Source organism: Conger conger, chromosome 2 (genome assembly GCF_963514075.1).
Source record: "Conger conger chromosome 2, fConCon1.1, whole genome shotgun sequence".
Taxonomy (NCBI): domain Eukaryota; kingdom Metazoa; phylum Chordata; class Actinopteri; order Anguilliformes; family Congridae; genus Conger; species Conger conger.
The window spans coordinates 13,014,574-13,035,567 of NC_083761.1; the positions used below are offsets into that span (position 1 = coordinate 13,014,574).

Consider the following 20,994-nt stretch of genomic DNA (forward strand, 5'->3'; position numbering starts at 1 on the left):
GTACAACATCTCCAGACTCAGCTGGCATTGAGGGACACATAAACTACACAGGAACATCTCCAGCCCATGACAGAAATAAATGGCAAAACATTTTGTTACAGAAATACTGGAGCCACCTTCCAGACTGCCAAAAATGAGCAAACCAAAATGTGACTGTACTTCAGAGGAGACTGAAAGGAATTGATTTTGCGAGGACAGGAAATCTTTCCCAGCGAGGATCTGGATCAGTTCCTGCTCCGGTTAATGAGGCTTCATGTACGGTTTATAAAAAGGTATGACCTTATTAAACTGGGAGTAAAAGGGCAAAGCAGGAGTCTTTAAATGATAAAAGCTAAAACTGCACAGATGCTTGATAAGCTGTGGCTCTTGTGCACTAGCCAACAGCCATTACTGTTATTCTAATGGAAGAGATGATTACAAGCCTCAAGTGCTCAGGGTTTCTCTCGTCAGAAGGAGAGTCAGGCTCCTCTGACCATTTTCGCACAAACTATTAAGATGCAGACCCTCACAAAATGTTTTATTAAGACATTGATACATCAATAACTATTACTAGTTAACTACTAGTTGGATGGGTTGTTTCACGTTTTTGTGTTTTCATGCCAGCCTAATACGGTGTGAGCAAGAAATCATTAGGACAATATGAAATAAACACAATGAAGCCAATATTGTTCAGCAATGGGATTTTTAATTATTAAATTATAATATGATACAGTGTACAGTATAAAATAACTGCAATAACACATTGTTTTATGAATCCCATATTTCCTCAGATATTATTGCCAATCAAACCAACATGTTTTCAACTCTCAAAAACAAATTTGATTATAGACGAAAAAGAAAGACCAGGCAAAAAAATATATAATGAAATTATAAAATGCAGTTGTAAGAGGCCCAACCTCTTCACAAGGCAGACACGTGCCTCTAATAAGGTGCTTGTTAACTTGAAGAGCTGAGCAGAAAGCAGTGCACTAAACATAATACACAGGTCTCAACTTCCCATTGCTTACACGGTTACTAGGGAAGAGTGACTGGGACAGGGGGGTGAAACACTGACTTCTAAAGGAAGACCTGGGCCAAACATCAGTGCTCATCAGTTCAAAAGCATAGGCAAGCCAGGCTGGTCGATCATCCACCACACCAAGCCCTCAGTTAGACTGCTACAGGCGTGGGTAACTCGACACCTAGTGTACGGGAACGTCACCCAAAGAGAAAACAAAAAGAGAAAGCTTAGTGAAAATGTCTGAGATTGTTCCATGCATAGAAGATATTTAAGTTTATACTGTATAATTATTATCTTCATAACAGCTGAGCAAGCTGGCTAATTCAATGAAGCTGCCTGGGCTGTGAAAATATAAAAAAAAACAAAAAAAAAAAAACATGATAGGTAGAGAGAGAACTGGGCAACCCATGTATCTCCATTAAAATGACAACTTTGTTTTACAGGACTGTGGAAAGGCTCGGGCAACAACATTTGGCGATTGCCTCTGATCCATTAGGAGAGAAAGTCCTCAGAGAAGGCAGGGGAGATTAATGTAGAGCAGAGCCCTTGAGACAAGCTATTTGCTATTATTTATCTCTGTCCCTCCATGACTCGTTTTGTGACTCATTGAATAATATTTCGCCCAGTAAATAGGAGGAAGAGGGGGTAGAAAAGGCATATGGCGGGGTTTTTTTTTTTTTTGTCCAGGAAGGTTCTGAGAATCATACAAAAATAAATCTAAAACAAAATGGCAGAGAGTGGTGTTTTTTTTTTTTTAACGGCAGGAAAAGTCGTTAATGGGGGGCCGGGGGTTAGTTGACCTTGTCTCGGATGAATCCGTACAGGTCGATGTTTGGGCGTGGAGACTGGCAGCTCTTGCACACCGAGCTGTAGTACTGCTCCAGAAGACCGTACACCATCCCTGCGAACAGGAGAGAGAATCGCCAGAACCGTGGTCAGAAGGCCCAGGAACTGCACACACTACTCTATCCCAATAGCACTGAGCAGCATGCACCCATGACACTGTACATTTGAAGGAATATTTGTGAACAGCAACTGCTTAGAAAGCAAGCAGTGTAACATAATAGGGCTGCATAATGTATTGCATATTTATTGTCATCGAGATACAGTATGAACAGGCGATATAAACACATCGCAAAAGACTGCATGAACTGCGATGAATAGTATTTATTTAAATTGATTGGTTGGCAGTTCATGTGCAATTTGTTCAATAAAAGCATGCTGGAAATAATGCATTTTTTCTTTGTTCAGTGGGCATGGGCTATTCATTGTCTGAAGTCTATATTACAAGTGCACCTAAAGCAGAAAGACATTAGAATACTTCAAAATATATTTATCGCAAGTCATATTGTCATCGCAATATTCAACAACATTATCGCATACTTTCATCATATCGTGCAACCCTATAACATAACCTCCATATAAAGCATTCAACAGGTGCATTAGACTGGCCTAGACGTACTGTACTTTCATACCACACCAGTACCTATGCTACCGATGCTATGAGCTACACTTGGATCTTAGATGGGGTGCCATAACTAATGGATTAACCTTTCCACAGCTAATAAATTACATAAAATTAGCTGGATTAAAAAACGTAACTTTCATCTTTTATACCGGGAATCAATCTGGTTGCGCTTCTTTGAGCCTTTTCCAGCGCATCTATATCTTTCTTGTACTACGGCCCCCAGAACTGGGCACACTACTCAGTGTGGTCTGACAAAGGTATAAGAAAAGTATAACTTATTTTTTAGTTAAATAAAAATAATAAATAAATAAATAAATAAATAAAAATAAAAAGACTAGAGACTAGACTCACACTGGGCTAAACTCCAGGGCTATAACTTGTAATAATCTTATGCATAAATCATTTAAAACTATATTTTTACTCTGAACATTTGGCAACTGTTGACATTAAGCATGAAAGCAAATGCATGTAGATAGACATCGATTTTTGTGAAATTGGCCATCGCCGCGTACGGCTGATTATAACAGAACGGGTCACATATCTTAGCTAGCATCCTGTTGATCTTTTTTACTGCTGGAACAGAGCGTCTAGAATCTGAAAGGATTCGATGAACTATTACACCCTGCAACAATACGTTATAACATGTTGTACTAATACAGGTTGTGCAATCCATTTTGGTGCAGCCCCTTACCGACACTGACGCGCTTATTGGTGAGAAAGCAGTGCATATCGTGGACGTCCTTCATGAGCTGATCGTCTCCAAATGTGAAGTAGGCCACATCTCGCCCCGCCTCGGCAGCCGCCATCATCTGCAGCAGAGCTGAGGAAACAGGAGGCCTTGAGCCATTAGCACGGCTAAGGGCGGCCATTACGGACCCTACATTCAACGCATGGCTAGTGTATGTCGCTAGGGTACATTCATCAGGCAGCTGGGACCTTCGGTACCATTTCCACATTCAACAGACGTCAGGGTCTACAGCATGTGCATGTTACAGATGTGCAGTCATCAGGTAGCAAAGATTTCCAGTTCTTTCTCTACATTGAGTAGATGGCTAGGGTTTCTGCATAACATTCTGTACAGATACGATTCTTTCAAAAATAATTCAATGAAAGGTCCTAAATAAACATACTATATATTTTACATTAAATTTGAGTAATTTGGCAGAATAGTTAAAAACATAATCAAAGCAATATTTTTTGTGACCATCCATCGGCGTTAAAACTGCACCACTTCTCTGAGATAGCCAACACTGTCCTGCAGTTCTATAAGACAATCAGCAAGGAGGTTGTTCCAAGCATGTTGGAGAACTTGCCACAGTTCTTCTGCAGACTTTGGTTGGCTCCTTGCTTCAGATCTCAGACAGCCTTGATCAAGTTTTTATGTAAAAAGTATTCAGTTGCTTAGAGTAATATGTAACTTAAAAAAAAAAAAAAAAAAAAAATTTGGAAATCTCAAATGTGTTATTTTATACTGACAGACACAAAAACATTAACATATATATAAAAAGTCTAGGGTGCCTAAGACTTCTGCGCAGTACTGTACATATAGTGTTAAATCTGTAAATTTCACACATCATTTTGTGGGACTGGCTGCAAGAACGAGAAACGGCAAGAGATTTTGACAGCTACAGTGCTGTAAAACTCAAGGAAATATTGCGGTCTTTCTATGCTTCAGTTCAGAATGGGAAGTGCTTCGTTCAGTTGCATGGCACTGAAGTCTGGAATACAGCAACAGATTTCTATAAATTGCTTGCCATTATTTTGCGAGCTGACATTAGTTGATAGCCTAACGTTATTTCCTTTTGGCGATGGTGAGCTAGTGAACTTTTCTTCGGCGATGATCCAGTTGGCTTTTAGTTGCAGCAGGCAATTTTAGGCTGCGTGAAATAATCTTTTCTCAGCAACAGGGACTATTTTTTTCTCCCCTTACCATTGCCTTTCAATGAATAAATTAGTTTCTAAACTAAAAATAAATTGTCCATAGCTACATTACTTTGGCAAGTTAGCCGTGGTATACGCGGGATAATACCCTATGAACGAGTCAGTTATGAGGAAATAACTGCCCTTCAGGGTGGTAAACCACTGCTATGCGTCAGGCTGTAACACCTTTAAGGTTGTTAACTCATTCTCTATAACGTAATCAAAGTCATTCAACCCTTGTATTTCTGTTGCTCTGTTGTAACCTAAAAGCTGTAAACTTCCCAACAGTACAAAATAAATAAATAAATAAATAAATTCTAAATAAAAAAAACTATTAGTACTATATTATATTAGTATATTATATTAGTAACTATTAGTATCATCAATTTTGTCAAATGTATGCATTCTTTTTATTAACTGACCAAACATAAGAAAAACAAAAGGCTTTGTTCCTCAAACTGAAAGTCTTATTCTGTTGCCTGCACAGTACAGGGTCTGAATGAGTAAACTGCACTCACAATAGGGGAGTCCCCCAGAGTTACCCATATTTCATGTTTGGGTGCACAGAATACAGCCACACTAATTTATATTTGTATTTAAAAAGGTAAATAATACAGTGGTAGGTTCCCCTTAGAGGACTTCAATCTAAGTCACCAAGTCCAACGCCAAGCTACGGCCCCAGAGACGTTAATATTTAAAGAGGCTGGTAATAAGTCTGCTGATTAATGTTCGGGAAGAACAACATTAGCAAGCTTACAGAGTAAGCCTTTAAGATGAGCAGAGCTGCGTTCTGGGGTTTCCCTCTGCATATTATAGTTCATTACATTATGGCTGGGATACTTTGATTAGAGATACGTCAACAGGAGCTAAACAGTGGATGAGGGGTGTAACACCATTCAGTCGGGCTAGCTTACCATATTGCACTTTGTGGCTCAGGTCCTAATTCAGATAAAATGAGATGGCGTAGGTTGTGGTCTTCTGTTGTGAAAGGTTTCGGCGCCAAACATCATGTCAAAAACATTTTTTTTTTTTAGCTGGATAAATATTAGTTGTCACACCTCATAATGCAGCGTACATTAAGGCAGACAGGTTTTTTTTTCTAAGCATGAAGAAGAAAAAAATGTAATAGAAGGTTGTAATGCTTGGTTAAATCAAGGTTTAATTAGCACCTTTAATGAAGTTCCAAAATTACTTCCATTCATTTTTTCTGGCCGGTATCGTTACCACTGAGCACTCTTTTGTTGCAAAATTACCCATAATCCATAGCATGGCCATTCGCAATAAATGGAGGATTTGGTAATTGTTGCTATCATTCATTTGCATGAGCATTAAAGCTAATGCTAGCACCTGACGTACATGCATCTCTAATTAAAGTATCTCTGATTACCCCATTTAGCAGATTCTACAGCGACTTATACAGCCTTCTCATTTTTACATAATAAACCCATTCATACACCTGGTTATTTTACCAAAACAATTCAGGCTAAGCACAGTCTTCAAGGGTAAAACGGCAGTCTCCTACCAGGGAATCCAACCTGACTTACAGGTCACAAGCCTATTTCGCAGTAATTTACACCACACTGCCACCCTGTGCAGGGTGGGAGAGCGTCCCAGGAGGGGCGTCATTAAGAGGTCATCTCTAATTCAGTAGGGACCTGCACTCGGGTGACCCGGGGCGGAGGGGCTGGTTAACCGGCCGCGAAGACGAGGGAAGCTGGACGAAGGCCCGTTTCTCACGGCGACAGAAAATAAGAAAGCCGGGGGGAGGCGGGGCGGCTGGTGTTTTTCGTCTGAGAGCTTTCAGACGGAGTCGCGGCGGCGAGCTGGCGGAGACGGTCGGAGCCCCTCTGCCAATCGAAGGTGACGCAGGGCAGTGACAGGGGCCCAGCGTGGATTGATGGACTGGGCCAGGCAATCAATTCCACTTTTAATGAAAAATATAAAAGTTTGGCAGGGGATCGATAACCGCAGGGCAGACAAACAGACTAAGTAAATGAGTGAATGTGAGGTTAGACTAATGAGGATTCACACTGCTCCACGCTATAGAGACTGCTTTACAAATGTACCCATGTGCAGATAACTGTGTGTGTATGTGCGTGTGTGCCTCAGTGTGTGTGCCTGCCCAAGCGTATGTGTGTACGTGCCTAAGTGTGTGTGTTTCAGCATGGGTGTGTGAATGTGTGGGCGTCAGTGTACAACCTGCCTCAATAACAATGCGATTTAAAAACAGATGAAATAGCAAATTATATAACAGGAAAACATCAATAAATCGTAGGTAATTGGGACACGCACACGCACTCACGCATGCACACACTCACGCACACACTCACGCACGCAAGCACGCACGCACTCACGCACGCACTCACGCACGCACACACACTCACGCACACACGCAGGCACACACTCACGCACACACTCACGCACACACTCACTCACACACACTCACGCACACACACACTCACGCACACACACACTCACGCACACACACACACACTCACACACACACACGCACGCACTCACTCACGCACACACACTCACGCACACACACTCACGCACACACTCACACACACACTCACTCATTCACGCACACACACTCGCACACTCACGCACACACTCACGCACACACTCACGCACACACACACTCACACACACACACACGCACTCACGCATGCACACACTCACGCACACACTCACGCACGCACACACTCATGCACACACTCACGCACACACTCACTCACGCACACACACTCACACTCACGTACACACACATTCATGCACACACACACTCACGCACATACACACACACACGCACTCACGCATGCACACACTCACGCACACACTCACGCACGCACGCACGCACGCACTCACTCACGCACGCACACACACACACACACACACACTCACGCATGCACACACACACACACACACTCACGCACGCACTCACGCACGCACTCACGCACACACTCACGCACGCACTCACGCACGCACTCACGCACGCACACACTCACGCACACACTCACTCACTCACTCACACACTCACACACTCACACACTCACACACACTCACGCACACACTCACGCACACACTCACGCACACACTCACGCACACACTCACGCACACACTCACGCACACACTCACGCACACACTCACGCACACACGCACACAATCATGCACAAGTACATAGATACACACAATCAGCACAAAATTGTGACAAGTGCTGATCATGGAAGAGGCCAGCATCATGCCACAAGATGGATAAAACAGGACTAACTCATCAAGCTTAAAGGAGCAATTAGCTTGATTTTCACCAAGTCACTGGCTGGCATTGCCCCCCCCCTCCCCCCCACTGTACCTTTTAACCTGGTGTCGCCTCCGAAGGCGCCGCAGCCCCAGTTCCCCGTGGCAACCGCAGACAGGTGCTGGCTCTCCACCTCAGGACGTGCAAAGCCACAGTAGGCCTGGGGACAGGGAGGATGACATCATCAGTGACAGATACGAAAAAGTGACCCTATTCCTCCCCAAGGCCAAGCTCTGTCTAACATGACAAACGCTGAGCGCAGATCTTTTATGAACACAGTAACTTTAGCAAGAGACCGGCTGTAAAGGAGTTACATGCAGCACCCATTGGCTCCTCATGCTTGAATGTTTCACATGCACACGCACACGCGCACACACAAACAGAAACGCGCATGCATGCACGCACACACGCACGCACGCGCACACGCGCACACACGCACACGCACGCGCGCACACACACACACACACACACACACACACACACACACACAAAGAGACCTGTGTGCAAACAGCTTGTTGTTGTACCAATGCCCCTGCACTAAAGACTGGATGTGCTCTCATTTGCCCCAAGGCCAGGATCCCTGTAGCTACCAACCACGGGTGCATTTTCTAATTATGAGCCCTGTACATAACCCAGTCGCATAACGGGGGAACGTATGAAATAACAGCATCATTTCTGATGCCTCCAGGCCAATTCCTCTGCATTTAAAAAGTCAGAAGCATACCGCGCATGTAAAATTACCACGGCCTGACTGAAGCCATACAACCTTCAATTATTCATAGAAAAATCATTACCTAAGTAGTACTGCCCAACAATGATAACACATCCACCAATAAGAGGACAGCGTGATCATATTTAATAAGGTCATCCAATATAATTGTCAAACCTGACCATTAGGCATGCAAGCGTAGATTAGCATACGGTTAAAAAATGACCAGGTTTTGCATAGAGGGACACTAGACTCACAGCGTTTGGGAATTTTGCGAGACCTCAGAAAACGCATTAGCGCCTGAGATGGTATGTGCCGGGAGTGAAAATGAACAGTTGGTATTGCACCCGTTCTCTTCCGTTTGTAAATTCCTATTCGGAAAGGGCAGTTGTGACAGCAGACTGAACAATTCTCCAAGCAGGATTGATCTCCATGTTGGAGCATTTCTCACATCCCTGTCAATCTCTTTGAGAGCTGTCATCTTTTTTTCACGCTTCCTGATGTGAGGCCTGACAACATCAACGTCTTGATTTGGTAATGTGAATTTCCATCAGAGAGGAAGAAAAAGTATTCCTGCCAACATGGAATGCATATACTCCACGCAGTATAGACGATTACCCCAATAACCCAAGTCTCCATTACAAACCAATATGAGACACCTGCCATCCTGCTGATGCTACTAATGTGCATCAGATAAAATCTCCACGGACGCATGTTCATCATGTGTTTAAATATCTAATCAGTCAAGCATGTGGCAGCAACTTGATGTACAAAAACATGCAGACACGGTCAAGAGGTTCAGGTGTTGTTCAGATGAACACAACACATCAAAGTGGATGGGATACAGTAGCAGCAGAACAAGAAAGAAAAAAGAAAGAAAAAAAAGTCTACTAAATACCTAATAATGTGGTCATTGAGTATAGATTCAGGCAATAAGCATGTTAATAAAATGTAGTAACACGGTTATACATACAGTCGTGTCCAAGAAAATAACAGTCCAACATCAGTAACCTGATGAACCACTGTTATTAGCAGTAGTGATATTTATGCATGCCAAATACTTTACTTGCAGATATAGTAGTGTAATAGAAAAACAACAGACCCAACCGTCATGACATGCACGCTGTTTGTTCCGAGTAATTGACTCATTCATTGAAAGGGGAGTGTTCAAAATAATAGCAGTGTGGAGTTTAATTAGAGAATTCATTAATTCTGTGAAAAAACTGGTGTCATTAATTGTCCTTTATTAAGGAAGTAGGGAAGCAAATGTTTCACACATTGTTAGAAAATATATTTCCTTCTGAATTGCTAAGTAAAATGGGCTGTTCCAAACATTGCTCGGAGGAACAATGTCATTTGATTAAAAGAGGGGATAGCGAGAGGGGAAAACGTATAAAGAAGTGCAGCAAATTATAGGATGCTCAGCAAAAATGAATAAAATGCTTTAAAACGGCAACAAAAACCTGAAACAAGCGGAAGAAAACGAGCAACTACTGTTAAAACGGATTGAAGAACAGTCAGAATGGCAAAGATTCAGCCATTCATCAGCTCCAGAAAGATCAAAGATGATCTATAACAGGGGTGTCAAACTGAATTCCCAGGGGGCCACAGTGTCTGCAGGTTTTTGGAGTTTCCTTACAATCAGTTGTCAATTAAGGCCTTGTGTGGATTCTTTAGCCAATCAATGACTTGAATGAACCACAGGTGCCGAGAACATCCCTCCAGGACTGGAGTTTGACACCTGTGATCTACAATTACCTGTAAGTGCTGTTACAGTCAGAAGACGTTTGATCGAAGCTAAGCTATGAGCACGAAGCCCCCTTAAAGCACCATTGTTGAAAAAAGGGCATGAGCAGAATCGGTCAAAATTTGCCAAGGAACACATCAATTGGCCCAAGGAGAAACGGCATAACATTCCGTGGACTGGAGAGTAAAATAGTTCTTTTTGGGTCTAGTGGTCATTGATAGTACATCAGACAACCCCGGGGTAGTGAATTCAAGCCACAGTACATGGAAGACAGTGAAGCATGGTGGCGCAAAATATATTTTGAATCACAAACAAAAATGCTTCAAGGAAATTTAAGGAATAGAAATTTCAGATTTTGCAAAAGCAAGCGCTTTAACAACACTGTACGACACATATTTTACAGATTTGGGGGAATCCCCATGAATGAGTGCAGCTTTTTAGCTTGATTTAGGATCTGCAGTTTCATTAGTTCAATTTTCCTAAGACAATAAACAAAGTATTATGCAAATAATGAATAATAAATGGTTGGCTCATAGACATTTATTTCTCCGTGCTTTTGTAAGCTAACTCCAGAGACAAACAGCAAATAAAAAACCGAGTCTACTTCAAGCAAGGTAAACCACGCTGGTGAATTTGGATTACATTTGACAGCGTTTATTAGATTACGTTACGTGATTGAATGTAATGGTTTGACACCAAGGCAATTAAAATCTGTGCGAGCCTAATTTTAACTTAAATGCCAATTAAAGCTTTCACTGGTGCATAAAATTATCCAATGCGTCAAGCCTTTCACGGTATTACAATTACAGAGGAATTCATCTATGGAAGATCAAAGCAAAACATCAAAGAGCCATGGTAGATTTCCTCCCTCCCATTTCTTCTACTGTAATAAATAATACAAAATGGTCATGTTTGTGTTTGGAAACTAACCGAGAACAAACTGTCCCTAAAACAGCGTTCAAGCGCTGAGCATGAAGTGGCTGCAATTCAATTTTAAATTGCAAGTTCATTTTATGAGTTGCAAAATGGTTACATCATGAAGAGTTTCATACAATATTTTAGGAGGACAAATTGCATTGCTGGGTTTCATTTATTCACAGAATATTACGCTAGGCATAATTATCTACTTATTAAACCACCACACAATCGCATGAGCACATTACATGAAATTGAAAGTATTGTGTTAATGGTAGACTTACTCAAACCAAAACAACAAAAAAAATCATATGAATTCCTTCCATGCACATTGAATTACATTTCAAAGTAACAAAAGAATGTCGAGTCATTCCAGCTATCACTCAACATTTTTTAAAGTAAATTATATAAAATGCTCACAATTTTCTGCAATCAAAAGCATAGCTGATTTTTATTGTTCACCGTTTAACTCTATAAACGAACGAATTACTATAACATACCATATAAACTCATTACTGTAGAACAGGGCTGGTTCTAGTGAAGTTTAACTCAAACATGTCGCTCAGTGTGTATCTATCAGTATGGTATTTACCTTCGAACGTCCCCTGCAGATAGAGAGACTGCAGGGTTCCTCAGTTAAACACAAACAACACATCGTTCTTAGTGCGCGTGTGTCAGTATATTACTGTATTTACCCTTGATCCTCACCTAGAGACTGCAGGGTTCCTCAGTTAAACACAAACAACACATCGTTCTCAGTGTGTGTGCGTGTGTCTGTCAGTATATTACTGTATTTACCCTCGATCCTCACCTGCAGATTCAGTGACTGCATGATTCCACTGTTAAACTCAAACACGTCACTCTTACAGTGTGTATCATTGCCCCAGTCTCACCTAAGTGTAGCGGTGTTTCAGGCCACTGAAATAAAACATTAGGCTGGTCTTTTGGCCAGCTCCATTTTCCGCTGCAAGCGGCATTTCTGAACGAGCTGACGCTGGGGCGGTCCGGTGGAAAACGTACCGCATGCAGCTTACATCACCGTGGTTCTGGTCATAACCCCGCTTGGGCTCCAAAACCCAAGTGGAAAAGTGTCCCTTGCCAATTGGCCCGATTTACACGGTGATGGGTTTGATGTGTTTTACAGCGGGCAGCTGTGCTGACTGGCACAGTGAAACAGAATGTGCATTCAGTGGGCTTTAATGCGGTCATATAACGGTTTGTAACATTTGGAGGACCCAGAGGTTCCCACAATTCAATTAATTAAAACTTCCGATTAAATAAAATGAGCTTTTTTTTTCTTTTTTTTACCTTTATCCAACACCCACTACAGACCGAGGACCCATAACCATACTGTGCCAGGCAACTTAGTTAGTGGGGAAGACTAATCATAGTATATCAGGTTGTTTATTTAGAGCATCATATTGGCTTTCCAATAGGATAATAAAGGAGCAGACATGATTTACTTCATTTCAAATGTGCCTCATCATTCAGAAGTGTTTCTGGTTCCCTGTTGACAGACTAAGATGGCCGGAGACCTGCATCACGCCATGATTCACTACAACAATATCCAAAAAGCAAAAAATGGTCAGTTCAGGGGTGAGTTTGATGGCATACACAAGTAACTTATTGAGCTACACAGCTAGTTTGGTCTCTGTTAAGGGCCTAATCCTAAAAACCACTTATGTCCAACAAAGCCAATATTTCTGACCCCAAATTTACTTTAAATTTGTATCACAGTGAGAGTCCAATGGAGAGTCATTGGAACCGGGACTTTAATCTATTCTGACCATGTCTCTTTCACTTTTGTGTTATAAAATTTTTTTTAAGTGTGCTTAAAAAGGTGTGTGTGTTATAAAAGTTGTGTTTAAAAAGGTATGTGTGTTTGAAATCAAAATGCATTCTAATCAAATCGGCTCTTAAGTGTGGCACAACATTGAACTATTCAGGAAAGAAGCGTCACTCACTTTGTTGAGTTCTCTAGTTATTTTCCTGGGTTCACTACCTGCTTGCAACCGTGTTTTTTATATTTTTTATATTGGCACCCTACTTGGTGTTGAACAGGTCTAAAATCCACCCAAATTGGGAATGCCCAGTCGAATATTTGCTATTTGCAGCTACAATTGCCAATTTGGGGAAATATAGACATCTGTTTTATTATATTGCTGTTGTGGCCAGGCCGTTATTGCAATGAAAACGTGTTCTCGGTCAACCTGCTTATTTTTGTTATTGAAACAAAATCAAAGAAAAAATTGATGCTCCACTCTCTGGTCACTGTTTATGAGGGCCATGCTGGTGCGATGCCTGAAACACACATACCCCCTTAAACCCAATCCCCCTGAAAACCAGCAGCCCAACTGGCCTCACAAATCACATCAGCAAGGGTCACTTCATGCAAACTGAAACACAGGCTGGACAGGCAGACCCACTGAAGGGCTCACTCGCACAAGGTTCAACGGCAGTAACTCTCTTCCGTGGGAGGTCTGTGCAACTCAACACCTGCTGTGTCGATGTAGACCAGCACACAGTGCAGGTGGGCACAGAGATGCACCTTTTCCCACCCTGCCTCCCCACATTTGGCCAGGCAGGTGCATGTTTAGACATTAATGTTACTACCCTGAAACTAATCAGCCCTTGGGGGGTTCAAGGCAACATTAAATCAGTTAGAGGAAAGGGGACGTTTCAATTGAATGCCAAACAATGGGTTTAGTTGGGGACTTGAAAATTACATTTTTAACTCTTCTCATGTGTACGCCTCTCATTTTCACAAGAAAACGAAAGGCATGCGTTTTTACAAAAGTATGTGTGCTTTAAACTGCGCTTAAAAAGGCGTGTGTGTATCTAAATATCTATTCAAAACTGAGAGAAACGGGTGGATTCGAATGCATTTAAAAAATCTGCTCTGTTATTTTCTGTAAAGTGTGGCACAACATTGGACTATACAGGAAAAAAAAAGTCACTCACCTTGTTGAGTTCTCGAGTCATTTTCTCTGGCTGAAACTGCTCAAGGAAGTGCCTGTACCTCAGGGCATCTATAGCCACGATCTCTGTGTACCTTCTGCGCCACTCATCTCTACACAGGAGAGAAAGCTTCAGTTACACACAAACCAAAAGCCATACATCAGCCTTTGTGATAAGAGCCTGGAACGGGCTATACGCATAGGAACCCAACTGAAATGTTGTGAATGTTGTGAATGTGACATTCCTGTTTCAGACCCTGGGGACATTAATGTCTGGGGGCATTCAGGTAACCATTATGACTGTCTTTAACTCCAAGAGATACATTTACACAGGTGTTACTAGGTAATTTCCGGTAATTACCAGCAACATATGAGTAATTATCAGAGTAGGTAACTATTTTGATTTGTATTCCGCATTTTCATAGTCCTTAAATTTGTTCCACTAACTGACTTTGTTTCATTGAACTTACCTCGGAAATCAAAGTAGTTACCTAATATTTGCACATAGCTGTCATTTGCACAGTAAATACTAGGTAATTAACAGCATGTAAATAAAGCATTAACCTTTCTTTCTTCTAACCTGAACACAATACTTTTTTTACATTTGAATGGCTCCTGAATCCGAGAGAGATGAATTTGTGAAAGTACTAGAGCAATGAAGAAGGCCGTAGCACGGCTGGGCCACACAGTGCGGCGGATGTGTGCGAGAGCCGGACTGCGGGGACCCGAGGTGCAGATAATCGGAGGTAAAAAGCGGATTTTCTGCCCGGGCGCTGGGAGGATCTCCAGCCTCTCAGAGCCGGGGCTGTCCGAGCGGATCGCGTCACGCACGGCGGCTTCCGCGGCGCTCCGCCTCGGTTAGTCGAGAGAGAGGCATCCCCGTCCCGCGCAGAGCGGGACTCTGGCCCGTCCCGTCGCTCCCGGAAACGCGGGGCACGGAGACGGACCTGCGCGCCGCATCAGGCGCTCCTGCTGACTTTAATCGGAGGTGAAATCTCAGGCCGCACGCTCAGTGTGGCTCCGTCAGACTTTCCACAAAGTATCATCAGGGTTTCAAGAGGTTCTTGAATGGTAAATGGTTGGCATTCATATAGCGCCGTTATCCAACTTTATCCGCCCTGTACAATTTATGCTTCTCATTCACCCATTCATACACATTCACGCACCAACGGCGATTGGCTGCCATGCAAGGCACCAACCAGCTCATCAGGAGCATTTGGGGGTTAGGTGTCTTGCTCAGGGACACTTCGACACACCCAGAATGAGATCAAACCAGCAACCGGTGTCAGCTAATGTCAGCTGAACTTAATTCATTCTTGTAAGACTTCTACACGTTTCTGTAAAAAAGTCCACTATGGAAGCGTGGCCAGCAGTAACCAGTGCTTCAGTAGCGCTTACTGGGGCGTCTCGTCCTTGTGCTCTCCAGCCCATTTGTAGGTCTCGGCGTAGCCAGTGTATCTGCTGTACTGCTCCGTGCCTGACAAACAAGAGGAGGCAGAAAGTCAGCACAGAAACCCTGTCCACAAGCTGTCCACTTGTGATTGCCAGAAGTACATTACATTACATTTTATTTAGCAGCCATTTTTAACCAAAGCAAGGCAAAATACAAATGAAACGCATATAAAAATATAGTACAAATTTCAAGAAGGCTAAAAGTACAAGGTTCAAGAGGGCAAAAAATTGAGACAGGTGATAGAGGTGAGAAAGCACAAAGTACACTTTTAAATCCCCACACAAAGAACAGAACTGGAAAGAACGGTAACCAATAAGGCTCACTAATTAAAATAAATACATGGCTTAAAATGTGACAACTGACCATGTTTTACACAGAATGATCATTTATTGCTGTAAAGTACCGAAAAAGTGACAAAACAGAAGAAACTGGGGTGAAAAAATTGAAAAACAGGTGAATTGAGCAGTGGAAGAGGGATTAAAATTAGCTTGGCTCATAACCATGCTAGCTGAGAATTTTGAATAGCGTTTCAAGTGCCGAAGCGCTAACAAGTGAGGCTACAGGAGTAGCTGTAGACCCCGTAAGGAAGGTCAAGATATTACCTTCGTGGAAAAGGAGCGAGAGAAGGGGGGGATCTGCACTCATGGGGACAGGGGAGCGTTCAGAACAATGAGGCTGCAAATTAACTTCCCGCTCATTACAGGCCATTAGCGCACGCAGTTCCCTGCCACGGCGCATGAATAAACTATCTGATCAGCCCAGGCACTGGTCACCACACACGGGCTCCGCTGCTGGAACTAATTAATGCGTTCGCCTCCTTCCAGAGAAATGCCACATATATCCATCTTACTTCCGACAAACGTACATATGCTGCACACACACAGATATAGACACACACACACCCTCACACACTGACATAGACACGCACATACCCACACCAGCAGAACTCATTAGTGCCCCGTGTCTAAGTTCCCCAGAGTGACGAATCTACAAAAATGTACTAATTAATTGAAATGTTACGGACATGATCTTTTTACGTAGATTCTTAAGCAGTTAAATCTTTAATGAATCAAATCCATAAAGTTCAATTACGTCTAATATTGGCACATATTGACTGCTGGTGATGGGTAAAATATATGTGTCTAAATGTTTAAAGTTCAAGGAAATAAAACGACAATCAAATACCGACAGTCAAAGGAGCTTTCAGTAACAGAGGACTGGGGTCGTTTAAGATTTATTTTCAACTTAATCAGATTGCAAATAAAATGCAACACAATAAAATAGATCAATACCAGTAAAGATGAAATTCCACTGTCCCTTCTCACAGTGACTATTCACCCCACTCAATAGTCTTCCTCTGGCCTGAGGGCTGAGTCTGCCTTTATAAAAGACAGCCCTGCCTCATCCTGATAGTGCAGGCTTTTCTGCCCGTTTGACCAGCAAATCAAATGACTGTATCGGTCAAAGCAAGAATTCCCATGTATGCAAAGTCTGGGAATGCCTCAGAGATTAAATACCGAGGACACAACTCGTAATAAAAACATTGCACACCCCAACAATACTGAATATGCAAGCATTTTTAAAAAATGACGAAGTTTGGATACGGTTAGATATCAACAAGGCTTCTTTTAAACTGACAGGGTGAAAAGATGCAGGCGTCTGAGGATGAGTACACGTTATGAATTATTATTCCACCGCGCGGCTGAACTATGTCTCGGAGACAATGACAACAGTGGGGAAAAAGACAGGGGATAAATGGCAGGTCTCTCTGGGGGCTGCTGCGGCTGTGGAGCTGGGCTCATACAAGCTTCCTCAGCAAAGAAAGGAATCTGCGGAATGAAAGGGACGAAAAAGCACTCCTCTTTTCACCGTGGAACAATTTGCTCGCGTTCTGTCTGAAAGGCGGTTGGCGTCACCGAGAACGAAACACTAACTCGTAATGCCACCGGGTCAAAGGCTGCCATTAGGACTCCTCAAAACGTTTTCACATTTATTAGAGGCTACTCGACTGGTCTGAGGAAGGCAACTCCGGGCTGATTTGCATATGCGTAGGACTTCCAATGTGTGACCTGATTTTGAGGGCATTTCGCTGAACTTCATACTAATTGATAGTACTTGAGATAATTCTTGAGAATTATCAAACACTTGCAAGCAGAAATGGCTCCTGGACAAGCAGGAAGTAGGGGTTGGCGTTTTCAAAAGCGGTTGGGGAAAGCAATGTGTGGAGAATATACCCACTAAAAAGTTGTAAAGTCGTAAACGACCCCTCAAAAGGATAACAGGCTTTTTTGACTGCATGATTTCAAATAACTTTCCAGTGAACTTTTGGACCGTTTAGGCATTAACTGAGAATTCTTACGCTCCGCTAGTATGCTGGTATGTACACGGGCCATGTAGACAACCTATTCATACAGACATATTACTGTATACAGTAAGACTGTCGCATAGAAAGCAAATACTGACGGGCCCAAATGTCAGACACCACTCTCAACTCAACCTCAGAAAGGACCGAACCCGGCATTTCTAAGAAACCCAGAGAGACCAGAATCTCTTTGCCCTAAATGCTCTTGACAAAAAACGACTCTTGACATTTGCGTCAAACTTCCTGGGTCGGGCTGGGCATCGGTGAATCATCTGCCTTCCCCCCCTTGATCCAATTTGTATTTATGACCGCCACGATGGCAGCCAGACATGAAGCAATCAAGAGAAATTCAATTAGGCCGGGCCACTCTTACGAATTTCACCCGGACGGCAGGGCCCATTAGGCTCCACGTCAAGATGCATCACAAGGAGAATGCAATTTACTGTGCGGCAATGATCCAATGGAGACTCGGCTAAAAACGGAGATGACAACAAATATTCCCTTCTTTTAATAAAGATGATGGAATGGCCTGGTCCATTAGTTGAGTAGGTCTTGGGCAGGTCTTCCAGCGGTGATTAATTCTGCAGGACTGTAATAAAGCTAAGTGCTAGATGGGGAGGGGAGAGGGAATGGATGGAGAGCTCAAGGTGACTCCGTTTGAGGTGCCCTGAAGATAGGGTGAGAATACAGACAAGGGGGGCGGTCTCCATATCCCTATCAATGACTTCCTGCCGACTTCGAGCAACCCTCTTCCATTCAAATGGCTACAAGTGCATTCACAAAGACGTTTCCCCCGTTTCTCGGACACGGGCAATCCCTCCTTTGCCTGGCAGAAGGAAAAACGTCATACCGCTTTTTCGTCATTACGTACGTTGACTCCATTGATACAATTAACAGGCGGCTGAGGAGAAGAACACCATTCAGGGGTGCGGCGGCGGTTCTGCTAATGTGCTGTAAATGGTAAATGGCTGGCATTTATATAGCGCCTTTATCCAAAGTGCTGTACAATTGATGCTTCTCATTCACCCATTCATACACACACACACACCGACGGTGATTGGCTGCCATGCAAGGCGCCGACCAGCTCGTCAGGAGCATTTGGGGGTTAGGTATCTTGCTCAGGGACACTTCGACACAGCCCGGGCGGGGGATCGAACCGGCAACCCTCCGGCTGCCAGGCGACTGCTCTTACCGCCTGAGCCACGTCGCCCCGCATTGTGACTTCCTGTCAACTAAAATGGCTACAAGTTCACACGGGCATTCCCCCCCCGTTTCTCGGAAAGAAGCGGGCATTCCCTCCTTTTCCCGACAGAGGGAAAATGTCATAACGTTATTACACTGGCGTCTATGTTTGCGTCCTGGGAGAGGGATCTTTGGCTCGCCATTGGCTGCATGTCTCCGCAGTGACCTTCAGCTGGGCAGAGCAGCGTCTGTGTGGGAGGAGACCTTGATGAAGGAGAGCTGAGGCAGCAGGTGCCTCTGTGGGCAGCCATGACAGACCCCATAGCTGCTCCACACCCACGGCCGTCACGGTCTCGCTCCCCCTTCACCCTGCCAGCGCCGCCGCTATCCGTCTTCGCTCATCGCTACGGTGACAGATCTCTCGCCAGCCACAGGACCAATCAGTGAAAGACCAAACACTCCAAACTGTATTTGCATAGCGTGAATACGAGTAACATCAGCTGCCCGGCTGACCGCTAACAGCATCACCGTTCCTCCCCGTTGCCAGGCGCCCTAATCACTCGCATTCATTTTCAGGAGTGAACTGGGAGCCTGGCAACCAGGAGGAATGGTGATGCTGTTAACGGTCAGCAGGGACAGCTGCTGTTTCTAGTATTCATACTATGTAAACACAAGGGGGTTAGGTTCCACAAAATGACTTAAGCTATACCAAAGTGAAATATCCCTTTAAGCCTTTCAATAAAATGGATTTAATCAATAAAATAAGCAGGATCAGGGAAATGCATTTAAAAACGTGTTTCACAGTTCTAAGAAAAGGCATCACGGTACCTCAGATATTGAAACCAGTGGAAGTTGGTTTCAAAACTACAACACGACAGCCCTGAAATAAATATTGAAAGCCACAAGGGGTATAATTGGATATTGTTGTGGCGGGGGTGGGGTGGGGGGTGGGGGGGGGTAACCCTGTTCTCATTTACCACAAAGTGCCTGTGACATTCTGTTTTTTAAAAGACATAAACACACATAAATCATACATAAACAAATAGAAATGTTCAGAAAACGTGTTCTTGTTTTTAACCGCGGAATATAATGCGAGACACGGCTACTGCGGCTAAACGCTTGCGGTGGAAGGGCAAACTGAGTGGGCCGGCTCCATTACTGGTCTAAGCCGGCGCCTCGGGCTGAAATGCATTAAGACCATGGCTGGCCACAGCACAGCACCTTTGTCCCTGTGTGCGCATTTTCAATTCACTTCGGTTATTAAACGCAATCAGACATGACCTTCTTATCTAGGGTGCCGAAACCCATCTGAAGGTGGAAATCGCACTTTTCATCCCCGTACCCAAGCGCCGATTACGGCGGGCTTTGGGGGGGGTCAGAGAAAGAAAATTCTTGAGGAAGGTTCCCCCGGCCCCCAAGGGTGGCTGTCTACGCTGCCATTTTAGGTTTTGAGATCCAGCTCAAGTCTTGACATGGAGGCAGTTTGTCTTCCCGTAGGAGCGAGGCGGCGATTTGCATCAATTTGTCACGGCCATTTTCTGGTATGGACGATTGTGAGAGCAAAGATAAATATCACGTTGCATGCTGCGGGATCTCCATTAGTCCGATGCATCTGCAACAACTTCTTTAGTTTGCCTCGGTCGACAGTGATCGGTCGTCCTTCAGAGCAGAGACCGGACTCGGTTTGAATACATTTAAAGCAGAAAGGGATGTCAGAGGCAGCTGGGAGAGACACTGGAGAGGTGTAAATACGTGAGATTGATGTGTTTGGGACACGGAAAGCTCGCCGACACACTCCCACAGTCGGAGCTGATGATCCCAGCGAGAGGGCCTGTACGGACCGCAGTTGTCACGGAATGAGTGAGGGTCACTTTAAACCGTCGACTCGACAGTGACAGCTGCTCTGACGGACTGTGGGGGAAGTAAACAAGCGGCCGAGAAACGGGGAGTGAAAAATAAGGCAATTCTGTCGGGCGGAGATGA

General features: G+C 43.7%; 1 protein-coding gene across 4 annotated transcripts in view; it reads right to left on the minus strand.

Moving 5' to 3' along the window:
- Window positions 1-665: 665 nt before the first annotated feature.
- LOC133121725 (poly(ADP-ribose) glycohydrolase-like) overlaps window positions 666-20,994 on the minus strand; it is a 52,401-nt gene continuing 32,072 nt past the window's right edge. For all 4 annotated transcript variants that reach the window (XM_061231138.1, XM_061231137.1, XM_061231139.1 and 1 more), the window contains 6 exons: window positions 15,413-15,491; window positions 14,019-14,127; window positions 7,741-7,846; window positions 3,160-3,288; window positions 1,801-1,901; window positions 666-1,181 (listed from right to left, as the gene is read on the minus strand). In XM_061231138.1, the coding sequence (XP_061087122.1) occupies window positions 1,158-1,181; window positions 1,801-1,901; window positions 3,160-3,288; window positions 7,741-7,846; window positions 14,019-14,127; window positions 15,413-15,491 (548 nt within the window). In that variant the 3' untranslated portion in view covers window positions 666-1,157. The remainder of the gene's footprint in view (window positions 1,182-1,800; window positions 1,902-3,159; window positions 3,289-7,740; window positions 7,847-14,018; window positions 14,128-15,412; window positions 15,492-20,994) is intronic.